Source organism: Nomascus leucogenys, chromosome 5 (assembly GCF_006542625.1).
Source record: "Nomascus leucogenys isolate Asia chromosome 5, Asia_NLE_v1, whole genome shotgun sequence".
Taxonomy (NCBI): Eukaryota; Metazoa; Chordata; class Mammalia; order Primates; family Hylobatidae; genus Nomascus; species Nomascus leucogenys.
Window position 1 is genome coordinate 75388839 of NC_044385.1, and position 18615 is coordinate 75407453.

An 18615-nucleotide genomic window follows, 5' to 3' on the forward strand; every position below is an offset into this window, starting at 1 on the left:
GTAAGGTATATTTGCATTACAAATATTTAGATTCCTGTTCATTATGTGCTTTGTATTTTTATGAAAGGCTTTGTCTCAGTACTGAGATATTTCAGCCGCTGGTAAGTTTAATGTTCAGAATAGACACACACAGGAATTAGTAAATTCTATTTCTCTTATATTTATCCAGTACACATCTCCAGTGTACTTATTGTGGACAGTAATAATCAGTGATGATAATTATTATATTTTCAGTTCCCTTTGAAATTTAACAAAATGTGTGTATGGTTTTAACACTTCATATTAATAGAATTATTTTGAAGTATATTTACCTTAAAACACTCTTTCTAAAGTGACTTAGTCATATTTCTACTTCTAATTCAAAACAGTTATATATTTGACCAATCTTAAATTCAGATAATCTTAATGAATAAAAAATGTAAAATTGAACAGTTTCAATTGTGCTTAAAAGTTTTAAAGAAACTCAAAAGCAATCTAGTTTTACATGTGCTCAGGTAAAGAGCATTTTTGGCCAAAAGCTATTTAATCAACATCAAGACTAAGACCTTTATCCTTTTCTTAATTTAAAGGTTCCTTTGAGTAATGGAACAGATGTCACTGAATATCGACTGGAGTGGGGAGGAGTTGAAGGAAGTATGCAGATATGTTACTGTGGGCCTGGTCTCAATTATGAAATTAAAGGACTTTCACCAGCAACTACCTATTACTGCAGGGTCCAGGTAAAGCTGATCAGTACCTTGTCACTTAACTCTATCCAGAGTGTTATATTTCATTGGCATTTTCATGGTCATGACTTTGTTAACTTGGAGGCTCTGTTAATTTGTAGGCTCTGAGTGTTGTGGGTGCAGGCCCTTTCAGTGAAGTAGTAGCCTGTGTGACTCCACCATCAGTTCCTGGCATTGTGACCTGTCTTCAAGAAATAAGCGATGATGAGATAGAAAATCCCCATTATTCACCTTCTACATGCCTTGCAATAAGCTGGGAAAAGCCTTGTGATCATGGTTCAGAAATCCTTGCCTACAGCATAGACTTTGGAGATAAACAATCCCTAACAGTGGGAAAGGTTACAAGCTATATTATCAACAATTTGCAACCAGATACAACATACAGGTATACTCTAAAAATTATGTTGATTTTTGCCTAGACCAGAGAGACAGTTTAAATAAAACAATCATAACCAAACTTTTTTTCTTATGTGGCACTTAGAATACGAATTCAAGCCTTGAATAGCCTTGGAGCTGGTCCTTTCAGCCATATGATAAAATTAAAAACTAAGCCTCTCCCTCCTGATCCACCTCGTCTGGAATGTGTTGCCTTTAGCCACCAGAACCTTAAGCTGAAATGGGGAGAAGGAACTCCAAAGACATTGTCAACCGATTCTATTCAGTACCACCTTCAGATGGAGGATAAGAATGGACGGTAGGTTTTTTTAATTGCTTCTTTATATAGTTTCTTAGGTCTTAAGTATATAAATTTCTGTAACTATTAGAAGTAGGCCAGGTGTGGTGGCTGACACCTGTAGTCTCAGCACTTTGGGAGGCTGAGGCAGGCGAATTGCTTGAGCCCAGGAGTGTGAGACCAGCCTGGGCAAGACTGTCTCTAAAAAAAATTTCTTTTAATGAAGTAAGTTTTCAAAAACGAAGTCAAGATTGTCATACAAAATTGTGTTGTTTTTAAAACATTAGAAAACTCAATGTAGATTTCCTGTTTATAATTTGTGAGTGGAATACCAAGAGAAAAAAATAAGTGGGCTACTGTTTGGTTGTTTTCTCTAATCCATTTACTGTTTTCATGATAGTAAAAGACACCTAATCTTAGATACAAAATAAACTCTTCAATGTTTATTTCTAGCAGGACACAGTTTTTTTTGTTTTTTTTTTTTTAAGACAAGGTCGCGCTCTATCACCCAGGCTGGAGGGCAGTGGCACTATCTTGGCTCACTGCAACCTCTGCCTCCAGGGCTCAAGCCATCCTCCCACCTCAGCCTCCCAAGTATCTGTGACCACAGGCGTGGGCCACTACACCTGGCTAATTTTTGTATTTTTAGTAGAGATGGGGTTTCACCATGTTGCTCACACTGGTCTCGAACCCCTAGGCTCACGTGGTCCTCCCACCTCAGCCTAACAGAGTGCTGAGATTACACTCATGAGCCACTGTGCCTGACCGTGCAGTGGCGCGATCTCGGCTCACTGCAGTCTCCGCCTCCCAGGTTCAAACAATTCCCCTGCCTCAGCCTCCCAAGTAGCTGGGACTACAGGTGCACACCACCACGCCCAGCTAATTTTTTGTATTTTTAGTAGAGGTGGAGTTTCACCATGTTGGCCAGGATGGTCTCCATCTCCTGACCTCGTGATCTACCTGCCTCGCCCTCCCAAAGTGCTGGGATTACAGACATGAGCCACTGCACCCGGCCCTGAAACAATTTTGTAGCAAATGATTATGATCGTTTCTGGCCTCTGAGATCCTTGAGGGCAGAGATTATGTTTCAGTCTTTTCCACATCCCTGACACAGGGCCTGCACGCTAAATGGGTACAGTTCAGTTTTTCACTGTGTGATCTCAGTTAGATTCTGTGATTAATTATCTAGTCCCTTTGCTAATCTCTCTTGCTAATCTTTGAATTAGGAAGAACCTAATTTCATTCAGGTTCTTTCTGTGCCTCTTTTACATCTTCATGTACATGTTGTACTATTTCCTATATAATGTGCCATATACTGCCGCACTAAATCATGTATTTTAATTACAGTGTTAACTCTGAATATTTGTAACAGTCATTCTCATGCCAACTAGGGCTATTTATTCACATTATATTCCATATAAGCAATGCCACATACCTCCCACAGCTGTTAATCCTTTAATATTTTAAGAATTTTGAAGTTTGCTTTTCTACTTTTCACTGAATGTATTAGAAACAATTTCCATATCTAATAGACTCAGAATACTAGTAACAGTTTTTCCCAAGATTTACTTTTTTGTGTTGTTTGTATCTTAGCCAGGTATTCAACAATGAAATATTCATGGTGCTTGTGCATAAGTACTATCAGAAATACTTATACATTTAAAATAACATATGGAATAATTTTGTATACTACTATATCACCAGTAAGAACATTACACAGAACAAACACTATTATTGATCATTTCCTAAAATCTATGTATCAATGAATGTTAGCCTTTGTTCTTGGCAGAATTTTATGTAATTTTTATAGCCTTATCTCTACAGAGAGATTATTTGCCTTGTAGAGGTTTTTGGTATAGCCATTTATCTTTAATATGTGTTATTATTACTGGACAAATAAATTGTTTAAATTTTTTTCCTCCCCTTTCTAGCATACATTTGGGGTAGTGCAAGAAGTCTTACTGGAAACAGGTCTAATTAGTGTTTGGTTGACAGATAATAGAATAAAGATTCTATTAAATATAAATTCTATTATATTCTATTATAGAACTTCCAACTTAATATTCAGCTAGCATCTAGAGAATTGTTATAGGGTATGAATATGGCTCGTGGCCTTTGGTTGTGGAAAATAAAGAAACTAAAACCTTTTATGATACTGTTAAGTTTAATGCACACAGTTAATAAATTAAATCAATTTAATGTCTTTGATTACTTTCATTCCCTTTGATTTTCACAACTATATACACTTGCTGTGGGATGGTATCATAATGATACTTTAGCTGTTCCCTGATCCAGATTTTGTCATTGTTCAGCTTTTTTAAACAGTGGTATTACCACTATTTTTTTTTCCTGTCATTAAAAAAAAATTTAGAGACTGAAAAGGCAAGGCTTATCCAATTACTGCTTATTGGAAGTACTGTTTCTTCCTGTCATTAAATATTTCTTTATTTTTAACTTGACTACAATTTTCAGACTGTTAGCATTGAATAAGCATTCATTATTCATTCTCTAATTTCCAAAAATTTTAGAAACATCCAATCAAAAATATTGGGATGCATTCAACTTACAGATAACATATTAGGAGAAATATATATGATAGTCAACTTCATTGAACAGTTCAAGTGGATAATGTATTGGAAATTTTATATTGTCATACTGCTTTTGTAAATCTCTAGAAAAACATCACCAAGTCAACTAAAAATCTGCCTGGGAATTGAGAATTCTCTTTTTTCCAGATAAAGACAAGGAAGATTACAATAGAAACTTAATCTCATAGCTCAGGTCTCTATGCCATACTTGACAAATTTTATCAATATGACTTTAGTTAGAAATAATTTGTAATGAAAATTGTGATGTTCTGAGCATCTTTTAAAATGTACATTAACAAAACAGTATTCAGAAACAAAGCTAAACCGGAAGCCTGAGAAGAAACAGTTATGGTTGGACATGAAATTTAGTAACAGACTTTCAGTAAATCATGTCAAATTGGGAAATTTACCAAATATCCTATTTTTCTTCATCTGATGAAAAACAGATTTATTTTAAGTGACATAGAGTTCTGGCATCAAACTTTTGGGGTAACTTATCACTCCTAAATAATGTTCCTAACTGTGTTTTTATACTAGTTTAAAACACTTTCATAAGGTAGTATAAGGTTTATCTAATAGTTATTTCCATTTTAGGTTTGTATCCCTATACAGAGGACCATGTCATACATACAAAGTACAAAGACTTAATGAGTCAACATCCTATAAATTCTGTATTCAAGCTTGTAATGAAGCTGGGGAAGGTCCCCTCTCCCAAGAATATATTTTCACTACTCCAAAATCTGTCCCAGCTGCCTTGAAAGGTAAGTTATACATCCTGAACTTATTTTCTTTTATAATAAATTACTTTTTAATGTATTTTCATAAATGCTTTGTTTACTAATATTAAAATTTAGCATCCAGTATATGTCCACCAGTTATACAAAATCATATAGGCAAGCCCAACTCTACTGAGAGTTCCACTCAATAATAAAAGCTGTTTTATCTGGCACGTTCATATTCAGACAAGTACTGGCTTTTGTCACTCATGTTTTTAATAATGTAGCATAAAAATACTAAATTGAATAGTAGGCTGGTTTTCTAATGAGGTCATTTGCTTAAAGAAAAAAATCACTCTGGTTGTTTAAACGTTTTGAGTTATTGATATTACATTCATTTGGATTTCAGAAGGAAAGCTTGGTCATCTGTTAAGCAAAACAAATTCTTCATTAATGCGGGTTTTTCAGTCAGTTTTACACGCACATGTACACATATTTACACACATTTGTATATACACTTATCTTTTAATTTTAGAGGGGTTCTTATTTTAAAGTGACTCTGGCAAGGGCTGCACTCTATTTTTAGCTGAAAAGTCTATAAAGTTAATTGCTCTGAAGACTAATCACAGAGACTTCTAGGACCATATCCTAGATCGTGTACTTAAACCTATCATTTGTTAAACAGCAGAACTCTTCTTGAATAGTCTTACTAATAATATTGAGAGTTTCACTGAGTCATTTTTCTGTTTGCTCATCAAGTTTAGTGTCTCTTAGCTTTAAGAAGAGTGCTGACTATAAGCAGGGCACAGTGGCTCACACCTGTAAGCCCAGTGCTTTGGGAGACTGAAGTGGGAGGCTCACTTAAGGCCAGGAGTATTGAGACCAACCTGGGCAACATAGTGAGACCCGCCTCTCTACAAAAGAAATTTGAGTTAGCTGGGCATGGTAGCATGTGCCTGTGTGTGTGACTGCACAGGAGGCTGAGGCTGCATTGAGCTATGATCGCACCACCGTTCTCCAGGCTGGGTGACAGAGTGAGATCCCATATCTTAGAATACAAGAGTGCTGATTTTAACCTCTTTGGATGCAAATTTCAAAAATTCACTGATACTTATTTCAAGTTTATAAGTGGAGTTTAAATATTTGTTGATTTTTATTAAAACAAGTGTCTGCATGATGTACCAAATTAAAAATCAAGTGGAACAGATTTTATTTATATTTGTTTCCTACAGCCCCCAAAATAGAGAAAGTAAATGATCACATTTGTGAAATTACATGGGAGTGTTTACAGCCAATGAAAGGTGATCCAGTTATTTACAGTCTTCAAGTTATGTTAGGAAAAGATTCAGAATTCAAACAGGTATGTACCAAGATATTAATGTGTTGATGCATATTTTTACCCTTTTTTAATTTTTATGTATTTTTAATGTAAGATTTGGACATCTTTACCTTTCTAATTCATAAACATTTATTCAGTATATATTATGTTCTAGAGATCTCAAGATTCCACATCTTTTCAGTGTGAACTACACTTGAACAGATTATTCATTTATATGATAAATATTCATTGAATTCTGTGCCAGGCAGTCAGTATATAGCACTGAACAAAAAGTCCCTTGCCTCCATGGAGCTTACTTACATTCTAGTGGAAAAGAAGACACTATAAGCAAGTAAACATGCCAATATATTGTCAGATATAAGTGCAATGGAGAAAAAACAAAATTGGATAAAAGAAATAGGGAGTAGTGGAGGGGGAGGGCACTGAGTGTTATTTCATTTGGGGCACTCAGCTGACATTTCAGCATGGCCCAGAGGAGATGACTATGGAGAGAAGAGTGTTCCAAGAAGATGTGCTGAGGCAGGAACATGCTTATTAAATCTGATGAACATAAAGGAGCCAATATGACTGGGATGGAGAGAGCAAAGGGAAGAGTTGATAAGGTCAGGTAGTTAATCCTAAGGGGCCTATAGGTGGTATGGAATGATGTAAGGTGTAATGGGCCATACTGTGGCTTTTACTCGACGTGAAATGAGAAGACAGTGGAGGATTTTGACCAGGGTATTCACGTGATCAGACACAAGGTTGTTTTGACTATAGTGTTGAAACTACAGTAGGACAAGGGCAGAACTAGAAAGACTAATGAGGCTTTTACAATAATAGTATTAATAATAGTCATAATGCAGTGCTGTAAATATGACATTAGGCATGAAGTTATAATGGAAACCTAGAGGAATTGTCACCTTCCTAGCCAAGAGGTTTCAAAGATAGCTTTCTGGTAAAGCTAGAATAGCAGTGAGATAGAGTGGAGAGTTGCCAATGTTTGTTACAACTTTTATAAAGAATAAGCTTTTATACCACTCCAAAGACTAATTAAATACCTATACATTTCATCTGATTTTCCCTTTTTGCTGTAACCTTCTTAATTTTGAGGGCTTTTAAGCTGGGTTGTTTTCATTGTGTCTTGTATTTTCCTCTTCCACTAAAAAAAGATCCTTCATTTGTTTTATTCCAGTATTGTCCTGTTGTAACTACTGTATGTAATATCTTAACTGAAATTACAAAAGATCCAAAGAGTCAGATTAAATCTGGCATGCGATTGTTTTTCTTTATTAAGCCATCTGCAAATTGACATGATAATTAGATTTGAAATGTAATTTACAGATAAGTAGGTTTCTTTCTAAGGAGGAAGCAAAATTAATATTAAAGAAAATATAATTGTATTACACATTTAAAGGAAATAGGGACTCCACATTTGAGTAGTATATGAATAAGCTTGAGGCTTGTTTGAATGACTTTTCTTGGGTGTATAAACCTTCTGAAATTAGCTTGAGCAAGTTAATCTGTTTTCTTCAGTCCTGTATCTACAGCTACCTATGTCTCTTCCTGCTTAGAGGTCTTCCCACATCTGAAATACAAAATTGAAAACTTGATCCCATCATCTTCCCTCCCAATATCTCCTCTCCAACATCTTTACTTCATCAGTGTCATAGACACCAATATCATCTTGGTCTCCAAGCTTTAAATTCTTAGATGAATTTTTTTTTCCTATCAACTCTTAATCAGAATTTGTTTCTAAATCCATAAAACTACATCAGGGCCTCATCACTTTTTACATGTACATCAAGAGTCCCTGTCCTACTCAGCTTCCATCAGTCCTTCACACAGCCTCACGATTAGGATTCCGTAAACACTGTTTTAATGTCACACACCTACAGTGGTCCCTTTTGAATTAACCTAAATTTCCAACTAGTGTAATTAATGTATTCTTCCTCTCTGTACCAGATCTCTTATCACCCTCATGCCATTTGTTGAGGTTTTTCTTTCTTAATCTAATACTGCCGGGCCCATGGAATGGTATATATGAAGACACATGGAAAATATAAAGACAAAAATCATCCATTATATCCATAAGACAAATACATATTTTTAATTTTTACTAAATTTACTTCAGTGTTATGTATACAATTTTACACTACTTTCTCATAAAACATTCTGTTTTAAGTGAATCCTTTTACAGGTTGAAGCATCTCAAATAAAGTCCAAAATTCAAAGTGTTCCACCCAAAATCTGAAACTTTTTGAGGATCGATATGACACTCAAAGGAAATGCTCATTGGAGCATTTCCAATTTCAGATTTTTGGGTTTGGAATGCTCAATTATTAAATATGCAACTATTCTAAAATCAAAAAAATTGAAATGCTTCTGATTCCAAGCATTTCATATAAGGGATACCCAACCTGTACCATCTCCCAAACATGGATCATTTCTACATTCTATTCCCTGAAACATTATGCATCCTTAGAACTAATGCATAGTCACCATTTTCTTTCAGATTTATCATAAAGCTTCTTTCAGTAAGTTCCTTTATATATTGTTATCAGCATCCACATTTTTATTGCCAATAATTCACTAATTTAATGGCCTTTTATTAAGTACCTACTATATGCTGGATTCTGGAGATAGAAAAATGAGACAGAGATCTTACTTTACTTTGAGAGCAAAACAGTATGTAAAAATTTAGATTTACACCACAGGTACAATTGAGGCAGCTAAAAGTACTTGAAAGCCCCCATGTGTTGGTTCCTCTGACTTGTAGCCCACCAACTAACTGGAGAAACACAAGTCATTTAACCCTATGAGCCTTGGTTTTCTCAATTACAGAATGAGTGGTGGGGGGTTGCTTATTATTGGAAATGATAGCTCCTACAGATTGAGCAGTGACTGCATGCTGAGCACTGCGCTAAGTGCTTTAACAAGCATTAGTTCATTTCATCCTCATAATTATCATACATGTTAACTACTAGTATGCCTATTGTACTAAGATAGTTGGTCTAAAATCACATCTGGAGTGTGAAGTGGTAGAGCAGACCTTGGATGCCAGGGGTGAACAGTTCTAGTATATAGCTTCTTAACCCATTTATGCTTAGTGTTCCATTATTGGAACACTAAGCTTGTGGTAGTTATTTATATCCAACTGATCAAGGTTATTGCCAAGGTCTGATTTTTCACAAAAAATTTGCAACCTCTGGCATAAACGGGTTAATTACTAGCACATTGCCCTGAAAATCCGTGGAATTTAATTATTTTTATTTCCCTTGTAAGGCATGGCAGAGGAGGTCCTATTCTCTGATTCTAAGTGATCTCACCTCTCTGGTTTATACAGTGATTTGCCATAGGCACCTATAGAAAGCTCCCCTTATTCATTTCCCATTTCATTCTACAGATATGTTTGAAATTATATGGAAATTTATCAGTTATACAAAGACATAATGGGGGAAGCAAAAGTAGACACTATCCCTTCTTTGATGGAATGATTTCATGGAAAAATGACTTCTTACATTTGAGAAAAGCAGGAAAATGCTTGAGGACTGATTTTGCTTGTTCTCTAGCTGCCCTGGGGCACATCTGCACTCCTTAACTCATCTGTGAACCGTATAAGGGTAGATCTCACATCCTCGCTTTTGAAATTTCTCTTGCCCCTATGCAACAAACAGATAAGTACTTTAATGCATAGGTATTTTTAATATGTCATTTAAAAGATAAAATCAATGGCATTCACTGGCTTTCACATCAAAAACAATTCTAACACTAGCCAGTTTTAACACATTTTCTGTCCAGCCTTCACACGTAATTCTTCCTTCTAATATTTTATTAACAGATTTACAAAGGTCCCGACTCTTCCTTCCGGTATTCCAGCCTTCAGCTGAACTGTGAATATCGCTTCCGTGTATGTGCCATTCGCCAGTGCCAAGACTCTCTGGGACACCAGGACCTCGTAGGTCCCTACAGCACCACAGTGCTCTTCATCTCTCAGAGGACTGAACCACCAGCCAGCACCAACAGAGACACTGTGGAAAGCACAAGGACCCGACGGGCACTGAGTGACGAGCAGTGTGCTGCCGTCATCCTTGTGCTGTTTGCTTTCTTTTCCATTTTGATTGCCTTTATCATTCAGTACTTTGTAATCAAGTGAAAATATAACTTTATTTTTTAACTCTATTACATTTTATTTTGTCATGTACTAAAATTATTTCTGTATTGCTTTTATAAAAAACAGTGGCATTTAGCACTGGCATTGAGACTATATAGCACATCATTTTTGCCATTTCAGTGCTTATATGGTTAGGTAGAGGCTGGCACTTTATTAGAATGCAAGCCACAAAAATATCAATTTTGGTTTTTTTGTTAGGGTGGGTCTTCTTTTTTTCTTTCCCTCTCTCTTTTTTTAACATGCCTTCTTATAGAAAAACTTTCTAGGAGGCAACAATTTAGAATGGATATTTTGACCAATCGGCATGAGTGTAACAGTGATAACCTGATCTGTTTGTTTTAAAGATTATTACCAAGTGAAAAATTCAGAATGAATAGAATTTACACTAACATGCTATATAAAATGTTAAAGTCTGATGCTGTGAAAGCAATCTAGTGCTATATTTCTACCTCCTCATTTGTCTTAATTATTTGGTAAGTGGGATTATGATGAGTAACTGGAGGGGCTTAGAAACAAAAACTGGATGAAAGAGTATACATGAAGAAAAGCTTCTTTGATAAATGTGGAGTTCTTCATTATAAATATATATTTATGAATTCACAGATAAGTACTTAAAGAACAGTTTACTTGGCCTAAAAATATTTTGATGTTTACTCAAAAAGTATCTCTTCAGGTCTTGAGAACATGGAAAAGAACTGAGTGCTTTTAAATACTTTTTAAAAAGTAATCATAAAAGTAAATTGAATTTCAAACCCATTTGGCTTCTGTTTTGTGAACCTTTGAACTATATGTACGTGTATAAGGGTATACACGTACATATATGACATATAACAAGTGTACACATATACACATAACAAGTGTAGAAATATATATTACACACATACACTCACTCTGTCTGATAGAGGCTAATTTTGAAGAACTCCCATAAGTTTCTGCTGCTTCTCCCATAACTGCTGCCACCACCATCAGAATTCATAATCAAACCTAACCTTTTTGTTTGGGGCACCAAATCTGAAGACAAAATTAATTTGCACCAGTAAACTTCAAGCTGCTTTCTTTCTTGAAAACTAAACGTTTAGTGTATAATGTCTGTTTGGATACTGTTCCAAATTGTTGATTGCATGTGGTTAATGTTGCATTAGAGCACTTTGCAATTGCATAATTCATTAATGTTTTGTGAGCTTGCATTTGTGAGTTATTGGATGATCAGACTGAATTTTGTCAAGTATCACGTTGTACATCTTGCCTAGATGTCGATGACTGCCAGTAATAATACAGTTTATAATGAAACTATCTACAGTTCTTGTTTTAGCACATCTGTTATCTGTAAAACACCTGTAACTAGCTTTTTTAATTTATTGTTTGAATTTTAGGATAGCAAATCACTAATTTTTAGTTGCTGAGGTTGGCATTTTAGTGATTATTAAGCACTTCTGTCAGTCTTTGAAAAAAGAACGTATGTTTTGTGCTTTGAAGATCTCTGAAGAATTTCTTTTATAATAGAATGGGCATGTATTGTAACAGTTTTATGTCAAATGATCTGTGCTGTAGAAAAACATTAACCCTTGTTCAAAAAAGAAATGGATAAACTTGGCCTAAGTGGTAAGAATGACCTGTCACTATAATATACTGTATGTTTACATTTTATTTAAATTTAATCTCTTATGTATAGGGTGATAACCTTCCCCAAAAACAACAGTGATTGCGATTGTTTTCTAGAAACTTCTTTAAAGTGCCACATTTGGCAGTACAAATGAGTCTGAGTGTAATAGCCCAGAGATTTATATATAGTTGAATGTCTAAAATGGTAAAATGTGCCACTGTGTCAAGTTACAGTGGCTTATGTTTTTCATAGTAATTCAAATGAACCTCCTATTTTTGATAGTAAATGTCATTTAATAGTATACTTGCCATTTGAGCCTCACTGCAAAATTAGTGCAGAGGAGAAAACAATTTTTAATGTAATATTGATTTTACCTCATATACTGTACATTCCAAAAACTCTAAACTTTTTAAAGATTATAGATACACTACCAAACATATCACCTTAAAATTGTATAAGGCTGAATGAACTTCATACAAATGAAAAAAAAAATCTCATAAAAACACATAAACTATGTAGCAAAAGTATCTGTAAAATCCATGGAAAATAAAAGTTGTATCATTCTTTTTGAGATATGTTTATTCATATATATTCATTATTTGCTACCTGTTTAAGAAAATGAAATGTTATGGTCTCCCCCTTCTAATGAGCTTAAACCATTTTTCCCAACAGTATACAAATCTTCAACATGAGAGGATGTATATTTATTTATTATATAAAGCCCAGTAAAGAATGAAATTAGAAGTTTTATCCTAGTGACTTGATTTTGTGCAACTCATGAAATATCTTACTTCCTTTCCATATATAAAGAATACAGTGAGTCTAAGGTAAACTTCCCAGTGGGAAGAAAATCCCTAACCTTGCCTTTCCCACGTCCCTATTTTCTAGTACCTTCTCTCGCCCACCACCGGAGGCCCAGAACCTTCCTGTTAGTGGCACTGCTGGGTCTGCCTTCCACCAGAAAATCCAACATTCTCTCACTCATCCCCCATTAAAATTTCCATCCCCAGGACTTCCTCCTGGGGATGGACACTCAGTGCCTTTTTTTTTTTTTTTCTTTTTTTAATGGGTAAGCTAGTAGATTTTATGTTACAAATATTTTACCACCATAAAAAAAAATCATTGAAAAATTCACTGAAGAAGCCAATATGGAAAGAGGAGAACTCAATGTTTAAAATAAAGCCAACTTTTTTTTTTATTATTCAAGAGATAAGTACATAGCTTGAAGGTCTAGGTTGAGGACAATCATTATGAGTCCTATTAAAGGACAACCAGTTTTAAGAACACTGTCAGGCAAGCTACCATGTAGCTCTCCTTCACTCCAGGCTTAGCTCTTCCAGACTTCCCAGTACTGATGAAGGATCATGTTTTTGTTCAGCTTTGCCCAGTGCTGTCATTCATAATAGATAAATGAAAAGTCCCAGAAACCTGTTGTGTTTGGGAAGGTTTTCTTTTGTTCCAGGCTTCAGTGGTTAATATGCTTGACAAATTTCAGAGTCTCTATCTCTGGAGACCAATGCCAAAGAATTGCTTTCTGGATTCACCGTTAGCAGCTCTTCGTCTTCATCTTTGGCAATGTAAGAAGTAAAACCACCATATTCTGGCTCCCAGCCTTCACAGCCACAGTGGAGAATTAAGTCTAGGGCAAAATCAGCCTTGCCATGATCACGAATTAAAAGTGTGGTGACCAGTCTTTCAACACCTCAGTTCCCTTTGGCATGTGGGAACACCTGATTCATTCTTTGTTTCGTTTTCCTCTGACTCTGGGTCTGTCTGGTCATGGCTCTGTTGGTGTTGATGCTGATGGCTGCCTGATTATTCTCTGGCTCAGGAGGGCTATGGCCAGTCCCTTCCTCAGTTCTATCGGCAGCAGAGGCTGCTGCTTTCTCTTTTTTGTCATCCGTCTCATCTTCCGAAGGAGCCAAGAAGTGAAGCTTCAGGCCTGTAAAGTTGGTGAGCAGCAAGAATAGTGCCTCAGAGCAAAATACCTTCATGCACTCCTTCAATATATTAGGAAGCTTACTCGCCTCAGCTTTCTCATAAAATCTTTTGTTGGCCAAGCACGGTGGCTCACGCCTATAATCCTAGTACTTTGGAAGGCCGAGGTAGGCAGGTCACCTGAGGTCAGTAGTTCAAGACTAGCCTGGTCAATATGGTGAAACCCCTGTCCCTACTAAAATAGAAAAATTAGCTGGGCATGATGCCAGGTGTCTGTAATCCTAGCTACTCGGGAGGCTGAGACGGGAGAACTGCTTGAACCCAGGAAACAGTGGTTGCAGTAAGCCGAGTTTAAAAAAAAAAAAAAAAAAAAAAAAAAAAACCTCTTCTTAGGGGGACCTCAGCTTCAGCTACTCTCTTCCACATCTCCATTCTCCAAGGCCTCACAGACCTTTGCAAGTTTTTCAGGCTTAAGAAATTTCTTAGGAAAATTTCAGAACTTTCATCAAACTCTTCTTGAGTTTCAACTTGGTAATCCATGTCTGGATAAGTAAGGTTGGTCCAATCAAACAAAATTTCATGTTCTTGTGGGGTGTGAGGGCTCCAAGGTATGAGGGGGTTCAAAGTAGTTGGGAGGCCTAGTCAGTGAAGGACCATGAAACCAGCCACTTACAGACAAACGTGACTTCAGACAGGACTTCAGACACCTGGTGAAAGGACACTGCAGATCAAAGAAAACCAGTTTGTTCCATAAAGGGATAAGAGACTTGACAATTTGCTTCGGCTGAAAGTGTTCATCAATGTTGTACAGGTCCAGGGTACCCCCCAGGCTCCTGTCCCAGGAAAGAACCAGGTACAGGATAAAGGCAATCCAGTGCCCTTCTAGCTCATCATCATGGCACAGCAGGGCATCAGTGAATTCATATTTAGCACAGGACACATCAATGGTTGGTTCCCAGTAAATTTTAGAAATACCAGAAATCCAGGACCAGAAATCTTCAAACAGAATTTTCCTTAAAGCAGAGATGTGAGGCCTTCTTCTTTAAATCATCAGACTGCTGGAACTTACATAAATTATTATACTTGTCATGGAAATCCAAGTTCATAAGTTCCTTCTGAAGCCCTTCCAAGAAGTCGTCTTTGGATGAAGTTTGGGATCATGCAGTGAAGAAAGGGGTCCATGTCCCTGACAATGGCTTTGTAGCTGAATGGTGTCCCACAGCTCCAGGCCTCAACCATCTGCTTTTTCAAGGTTTCCTCCATGACAGCATCCGAAAATTCCGCCATCACCTCCTTCTTTCCCTTTTTTCCCACCCGGGTCCGGCCGGGCTCCACTGGCCATTTCCCACTCATCTCCTCACAAGGTACAAAGCCATGCCGCATGACTCAGTGCTTTTAAAATCCATGTAGATCTCTTAATTGCCACAACTCCAAGTACCATGATAGAGTTCAAAATGTTGGGCTGGGGAAGGAGAGTCTGGAAATAGGAACATCACAGAAGCAGCTAAGCATGAGTCCAGTTTGAGTAGGGTATAATACTGATTTGACAGTATGATTGCATGTCACCTCTTTTTTCTTCTGTAGATTGGAAATAGGAGTCTTATGCATCCTGTTTGAGCATTCCATGGGTTGGTTTCCAACACAAATCCCTTGCTTCTCACCATTATAAGATTATTTCTGCAGGAAGATTCCATTGACATGGTGGCTCAAGGAGGCAAACAGGCTTCAAAAGAAAATAGGCTGGGTGTGGTGGCTCACGCCTGTAATCTCAGCACTTTGGAAGGCCCAGGTGGGCAGATCACAAGGTCAGGAGTTTGAGACCAGTCTGGCTAACATGGTGAAACTCCGTCTCTACTAAAAATACAAAAATTAGCTGGGCATGGTGGTGCACAACTGTAATTCCAGTTACTCAGGAGGCTGAAGCAGGAGAATCGTTTGAACCTGGGAGGCGGAGGTTGCAATGAGCCAAGATCGTGCCACTGCACTCCAGCCTGGATGACAGAGTGAGACTCCATCTCAAAAAAAAAAAAAAAAAAAAAAGAAGAGTTCCCCCAAACTTAAGCAGTGATTCTCTAACCTAACTCCCATCATCAAAAAAGATGATGCCTCATGTTTTTAGAGAGTTTTTAAGTATTCTATTTTCATATACATTTTGTAAGTACATGCCCTTGAGAATGTGTATCCCTTTCGTTTATTTATCATTTTCTCTCTGATGCTCCTAAGGCGGGAGAAAAAACTTGGCAGAAAGAAGAAAATCAACAAAAGAACCAAGATTTCAACAAGGTGGTCATCAAATTCTGTGTCCAGAGTGGTGCCTTCAAATGTTTAGATGCTATAATGGCTATTTTTTGTCTCATAAACAGGGCGATTGTGCCATTTCTACTTACTATGGGCAATTTGCCAAGAGAAAAGGGTTCCAAAACTGAACAGATTTTGAAGCCATGTGGCCCATTCAAATCATTATGGCTAGGATGTGTCGACCATTTAATGTGTCCTAAGCATTATGTTCAGTTCTTTACCTTGGGCATCTCATACAGCCCTCTTAATTGCTCTAGTAAGCATTATCTGCAGCACAGAGAAGTCAAGCTCTCTGCCACAGGTCTCATGGCTAATAAATGATGAAGCTGGCGTTTGATCCAGGTCTCGTGCTCCCACATTTGACCACTATCCTCTGCTGTCTGGCCCAAAATTTATAAACTCTAGGAAATCAAAATTAATTTTAATTGACTTTAATAGTGCATTTATGATAGCATTTATTGATTACCACCTGTTTGCTAGGCAAGGTGCTAAGCACTTCCTCATATGCAAAACAAGCCACACCCCTCTAAGGATTGAACAGAAAGAAATCAGATGAGAAGAATCTGGTATAAGCATAACAGACTAAATGAGAAACCCTAATTTCTTTCCTCTTGAATTTCATCCCCTGATACTTTTACTATCATTTTGAGCCCACACTCAGTCCTTAAGGATAGCCCGTCTTAAATATTCATCCAAGGATGAAAATGCTGTTTTTGCCACTTACCACAACTAAGACATGCTGACGTGTTCAAAAATGAATATAGCTACCATGTGGACCAACCTCAAAAACACGCTACGATGAAGGAAGCCAGACACAGAAAGTCACATATTATACAATTCCATTTGTATTAAATATCCAGAATGAGTAAATCCATAGAGACAGATTAGTGGATGCCAGGGCTGGAGGGAGGAGGAAATGGGGAGTAACTGCTCAGTGGGTGCTGGGTTGATGGAAATTCTTAGGAGCCAGACAGAGGTAGTGGTTGCACAACTCTGAGGGCACTAAATGCCAGTAAGTTTGTCACTTCAGAATGGTTAATTTTATGTGAATTTCACCTGAATTGTTTAAGAAGGGAATATAAAACCTATAAACTGATACACAGGTAACATAAGACTAGAGAATCCTGGGCATCAAGTCCATAAAACTGACGTAGTCAATAAGTTCATTTTGCTAAGGACAGAGGCCAACTGGTCTCTTTTTTCTCAAACTCCCACACCTCCCAGGATGCTACCACTCCTTTCAGCCTGTGACATGTGCCTGGCTTACAACTGAATATTTGATGGATGTCGTTGAGTGTGATTAAACAATTTGGCCTGCCCACACCCAAGTTATCAGCTCTATCTCATTCTTAATCCTTCTAGGATGACACAGAGGTCTTAAAGAAGAAATTACCTTTTCAGTTTCACAGTTTATCAATGGCAGCAGCTGCACAGTAAGAATGTTCATATGCAGTAGTATAAGGCCTATAACCTCTTCCCACCCATGCTTCCAAGGGCTTGCTCCCTCTCCACCATCCCCCTTGGTAATTGTTGCCATGCTGAGCCTGTCTGTCTCTCAGGAGAAACTGGGGCTAACAGAAAAACTGCTAAAGCAACAGCCACAGAGTAATAGGAATCTGCACTCCACAAAAGTCTTGCCTGAATTTGCCCTGCCATGTCCCTGCTGTGTAAAGAGAAAACCTAGGAAAGACCGAGACCCTGGTCAATGTGGTGGTCAGGTCCTGGCGGTGAGATTGGGAAATAGCTGGCCTTGAACTTCTCTGCCAGGGGCTCCCTTCCAGGGTCAGCTTTGCTATCTCTGCATTTTACTAAAGATACCATTTCCTGGTGCCTGGGGTCTAGAGGACCCAGTGGGTCATGTGAATGAGGAAGGGGCTGAGTGTGAAGCCACAGATGCCTTTTGTGTGGTGACAGCTGTGGGGTGCCTGCAGAGTGGCACCAGCCTACAGGCTGCAGGTGGCAGCCTTTGGGGAACATGAGCTCAGAGCTGCCACAGCTTCCAGTTTTGCAAGACAATGCTTCCTTCTCAAACTCCCACACCTCCCTGGATGTTACCACTCCTCTCAGCCTGCGGCATGTGCCTGGTTAACAACAATATTTTATGGATGTCCTTGGGAGCTATTAAAGAATTTGGTCTGTCCAGGCCCAAGATATCATGCTGACAATCCGGAACTTTACATGAAATTTCCCAATTGTAAAAGGTTGGTTCAAAACATTATGAAATGGCCAGTCTCGATGGCTCACACCTGTATTCCCAGCACTTTGGGAGGCAGAGGAGGGTGGATCACTTGAGCCCAGGAGTTCAAGAGCAGCCTGGGCAATCTAGGGAGACCCCCATCTCTACAAACTTCATGCTTTGCTCTTATGTGGGGAAAAGAGTGTAAAACCTGTGGAGTGTTCACAAGTTTCCATAAGTAAACTATTATACAAGTTATGGATCTATTTTAATGCTCCTCACAACTTTCCAGATTCTTCAATTTGCCCATAAAATCTGATTTCTGAGATACAAACTGGAAGACACTTTCCTAGCAGAATCCAGATGATAACCTAGCATTCTCTGCAGCTGGTGGTGCTATGGTCTA

At 37.6% G+C, this 18615-nt stretch overlaps 1 protein-coding gene and 1 pseudogene across 4 annotated transcripts in view; one reads left to right on the forward strand and one right to left on the reverse strand.

Moving 5' to 3' along the window:
• Window positions 1–12552, forward strand: part of FNDC3A (fibronectin type III domain containing 3A) — a 231643-nt gene extending 219091 nt beyond the window's left edge. For 2 of the 4 annotated variants that reach the window (XM_003270084.4, XM_030813390.1), the window contains 6 exons: window positions 570–719; window positions 827–1110; window positions 1207–1419; window positions 4581–4747; window positions 5935–6062; window positions 9862–12547. In XM_003270084.4, coding sequence (XP_003270132.1) covers window positions 570–719; window positions 827–1110; window positions 1207–1419; window positions 4581–4747; window positions 5935–6062; window positions 9862–10176 — 1257 coding nt within the window. In that variant the 3' untranslated portion in view covers window positions 10177–12547. Of the gene's footprint in view, window positions 1–569; window positions 720–826; window positions 1111–1206; window positions 1420–4580; window positions 4748–5934; window positions 6063–9861 lie in introns of all 4 variants that reach the window. The other 2 variants (XM_012506966.2, XM_003270085.4) reach the window with 2 other exon arrangements.
• A 638-nt stretch (window positions 12553–13190) lies between these two features.
• Window positions 13191–15088, reverse strand: LOC100592113 (annotated as a pseudogene).
• Between the last annotated feature and the right edge of the window lie 3527 nt (window positions 15089–18615).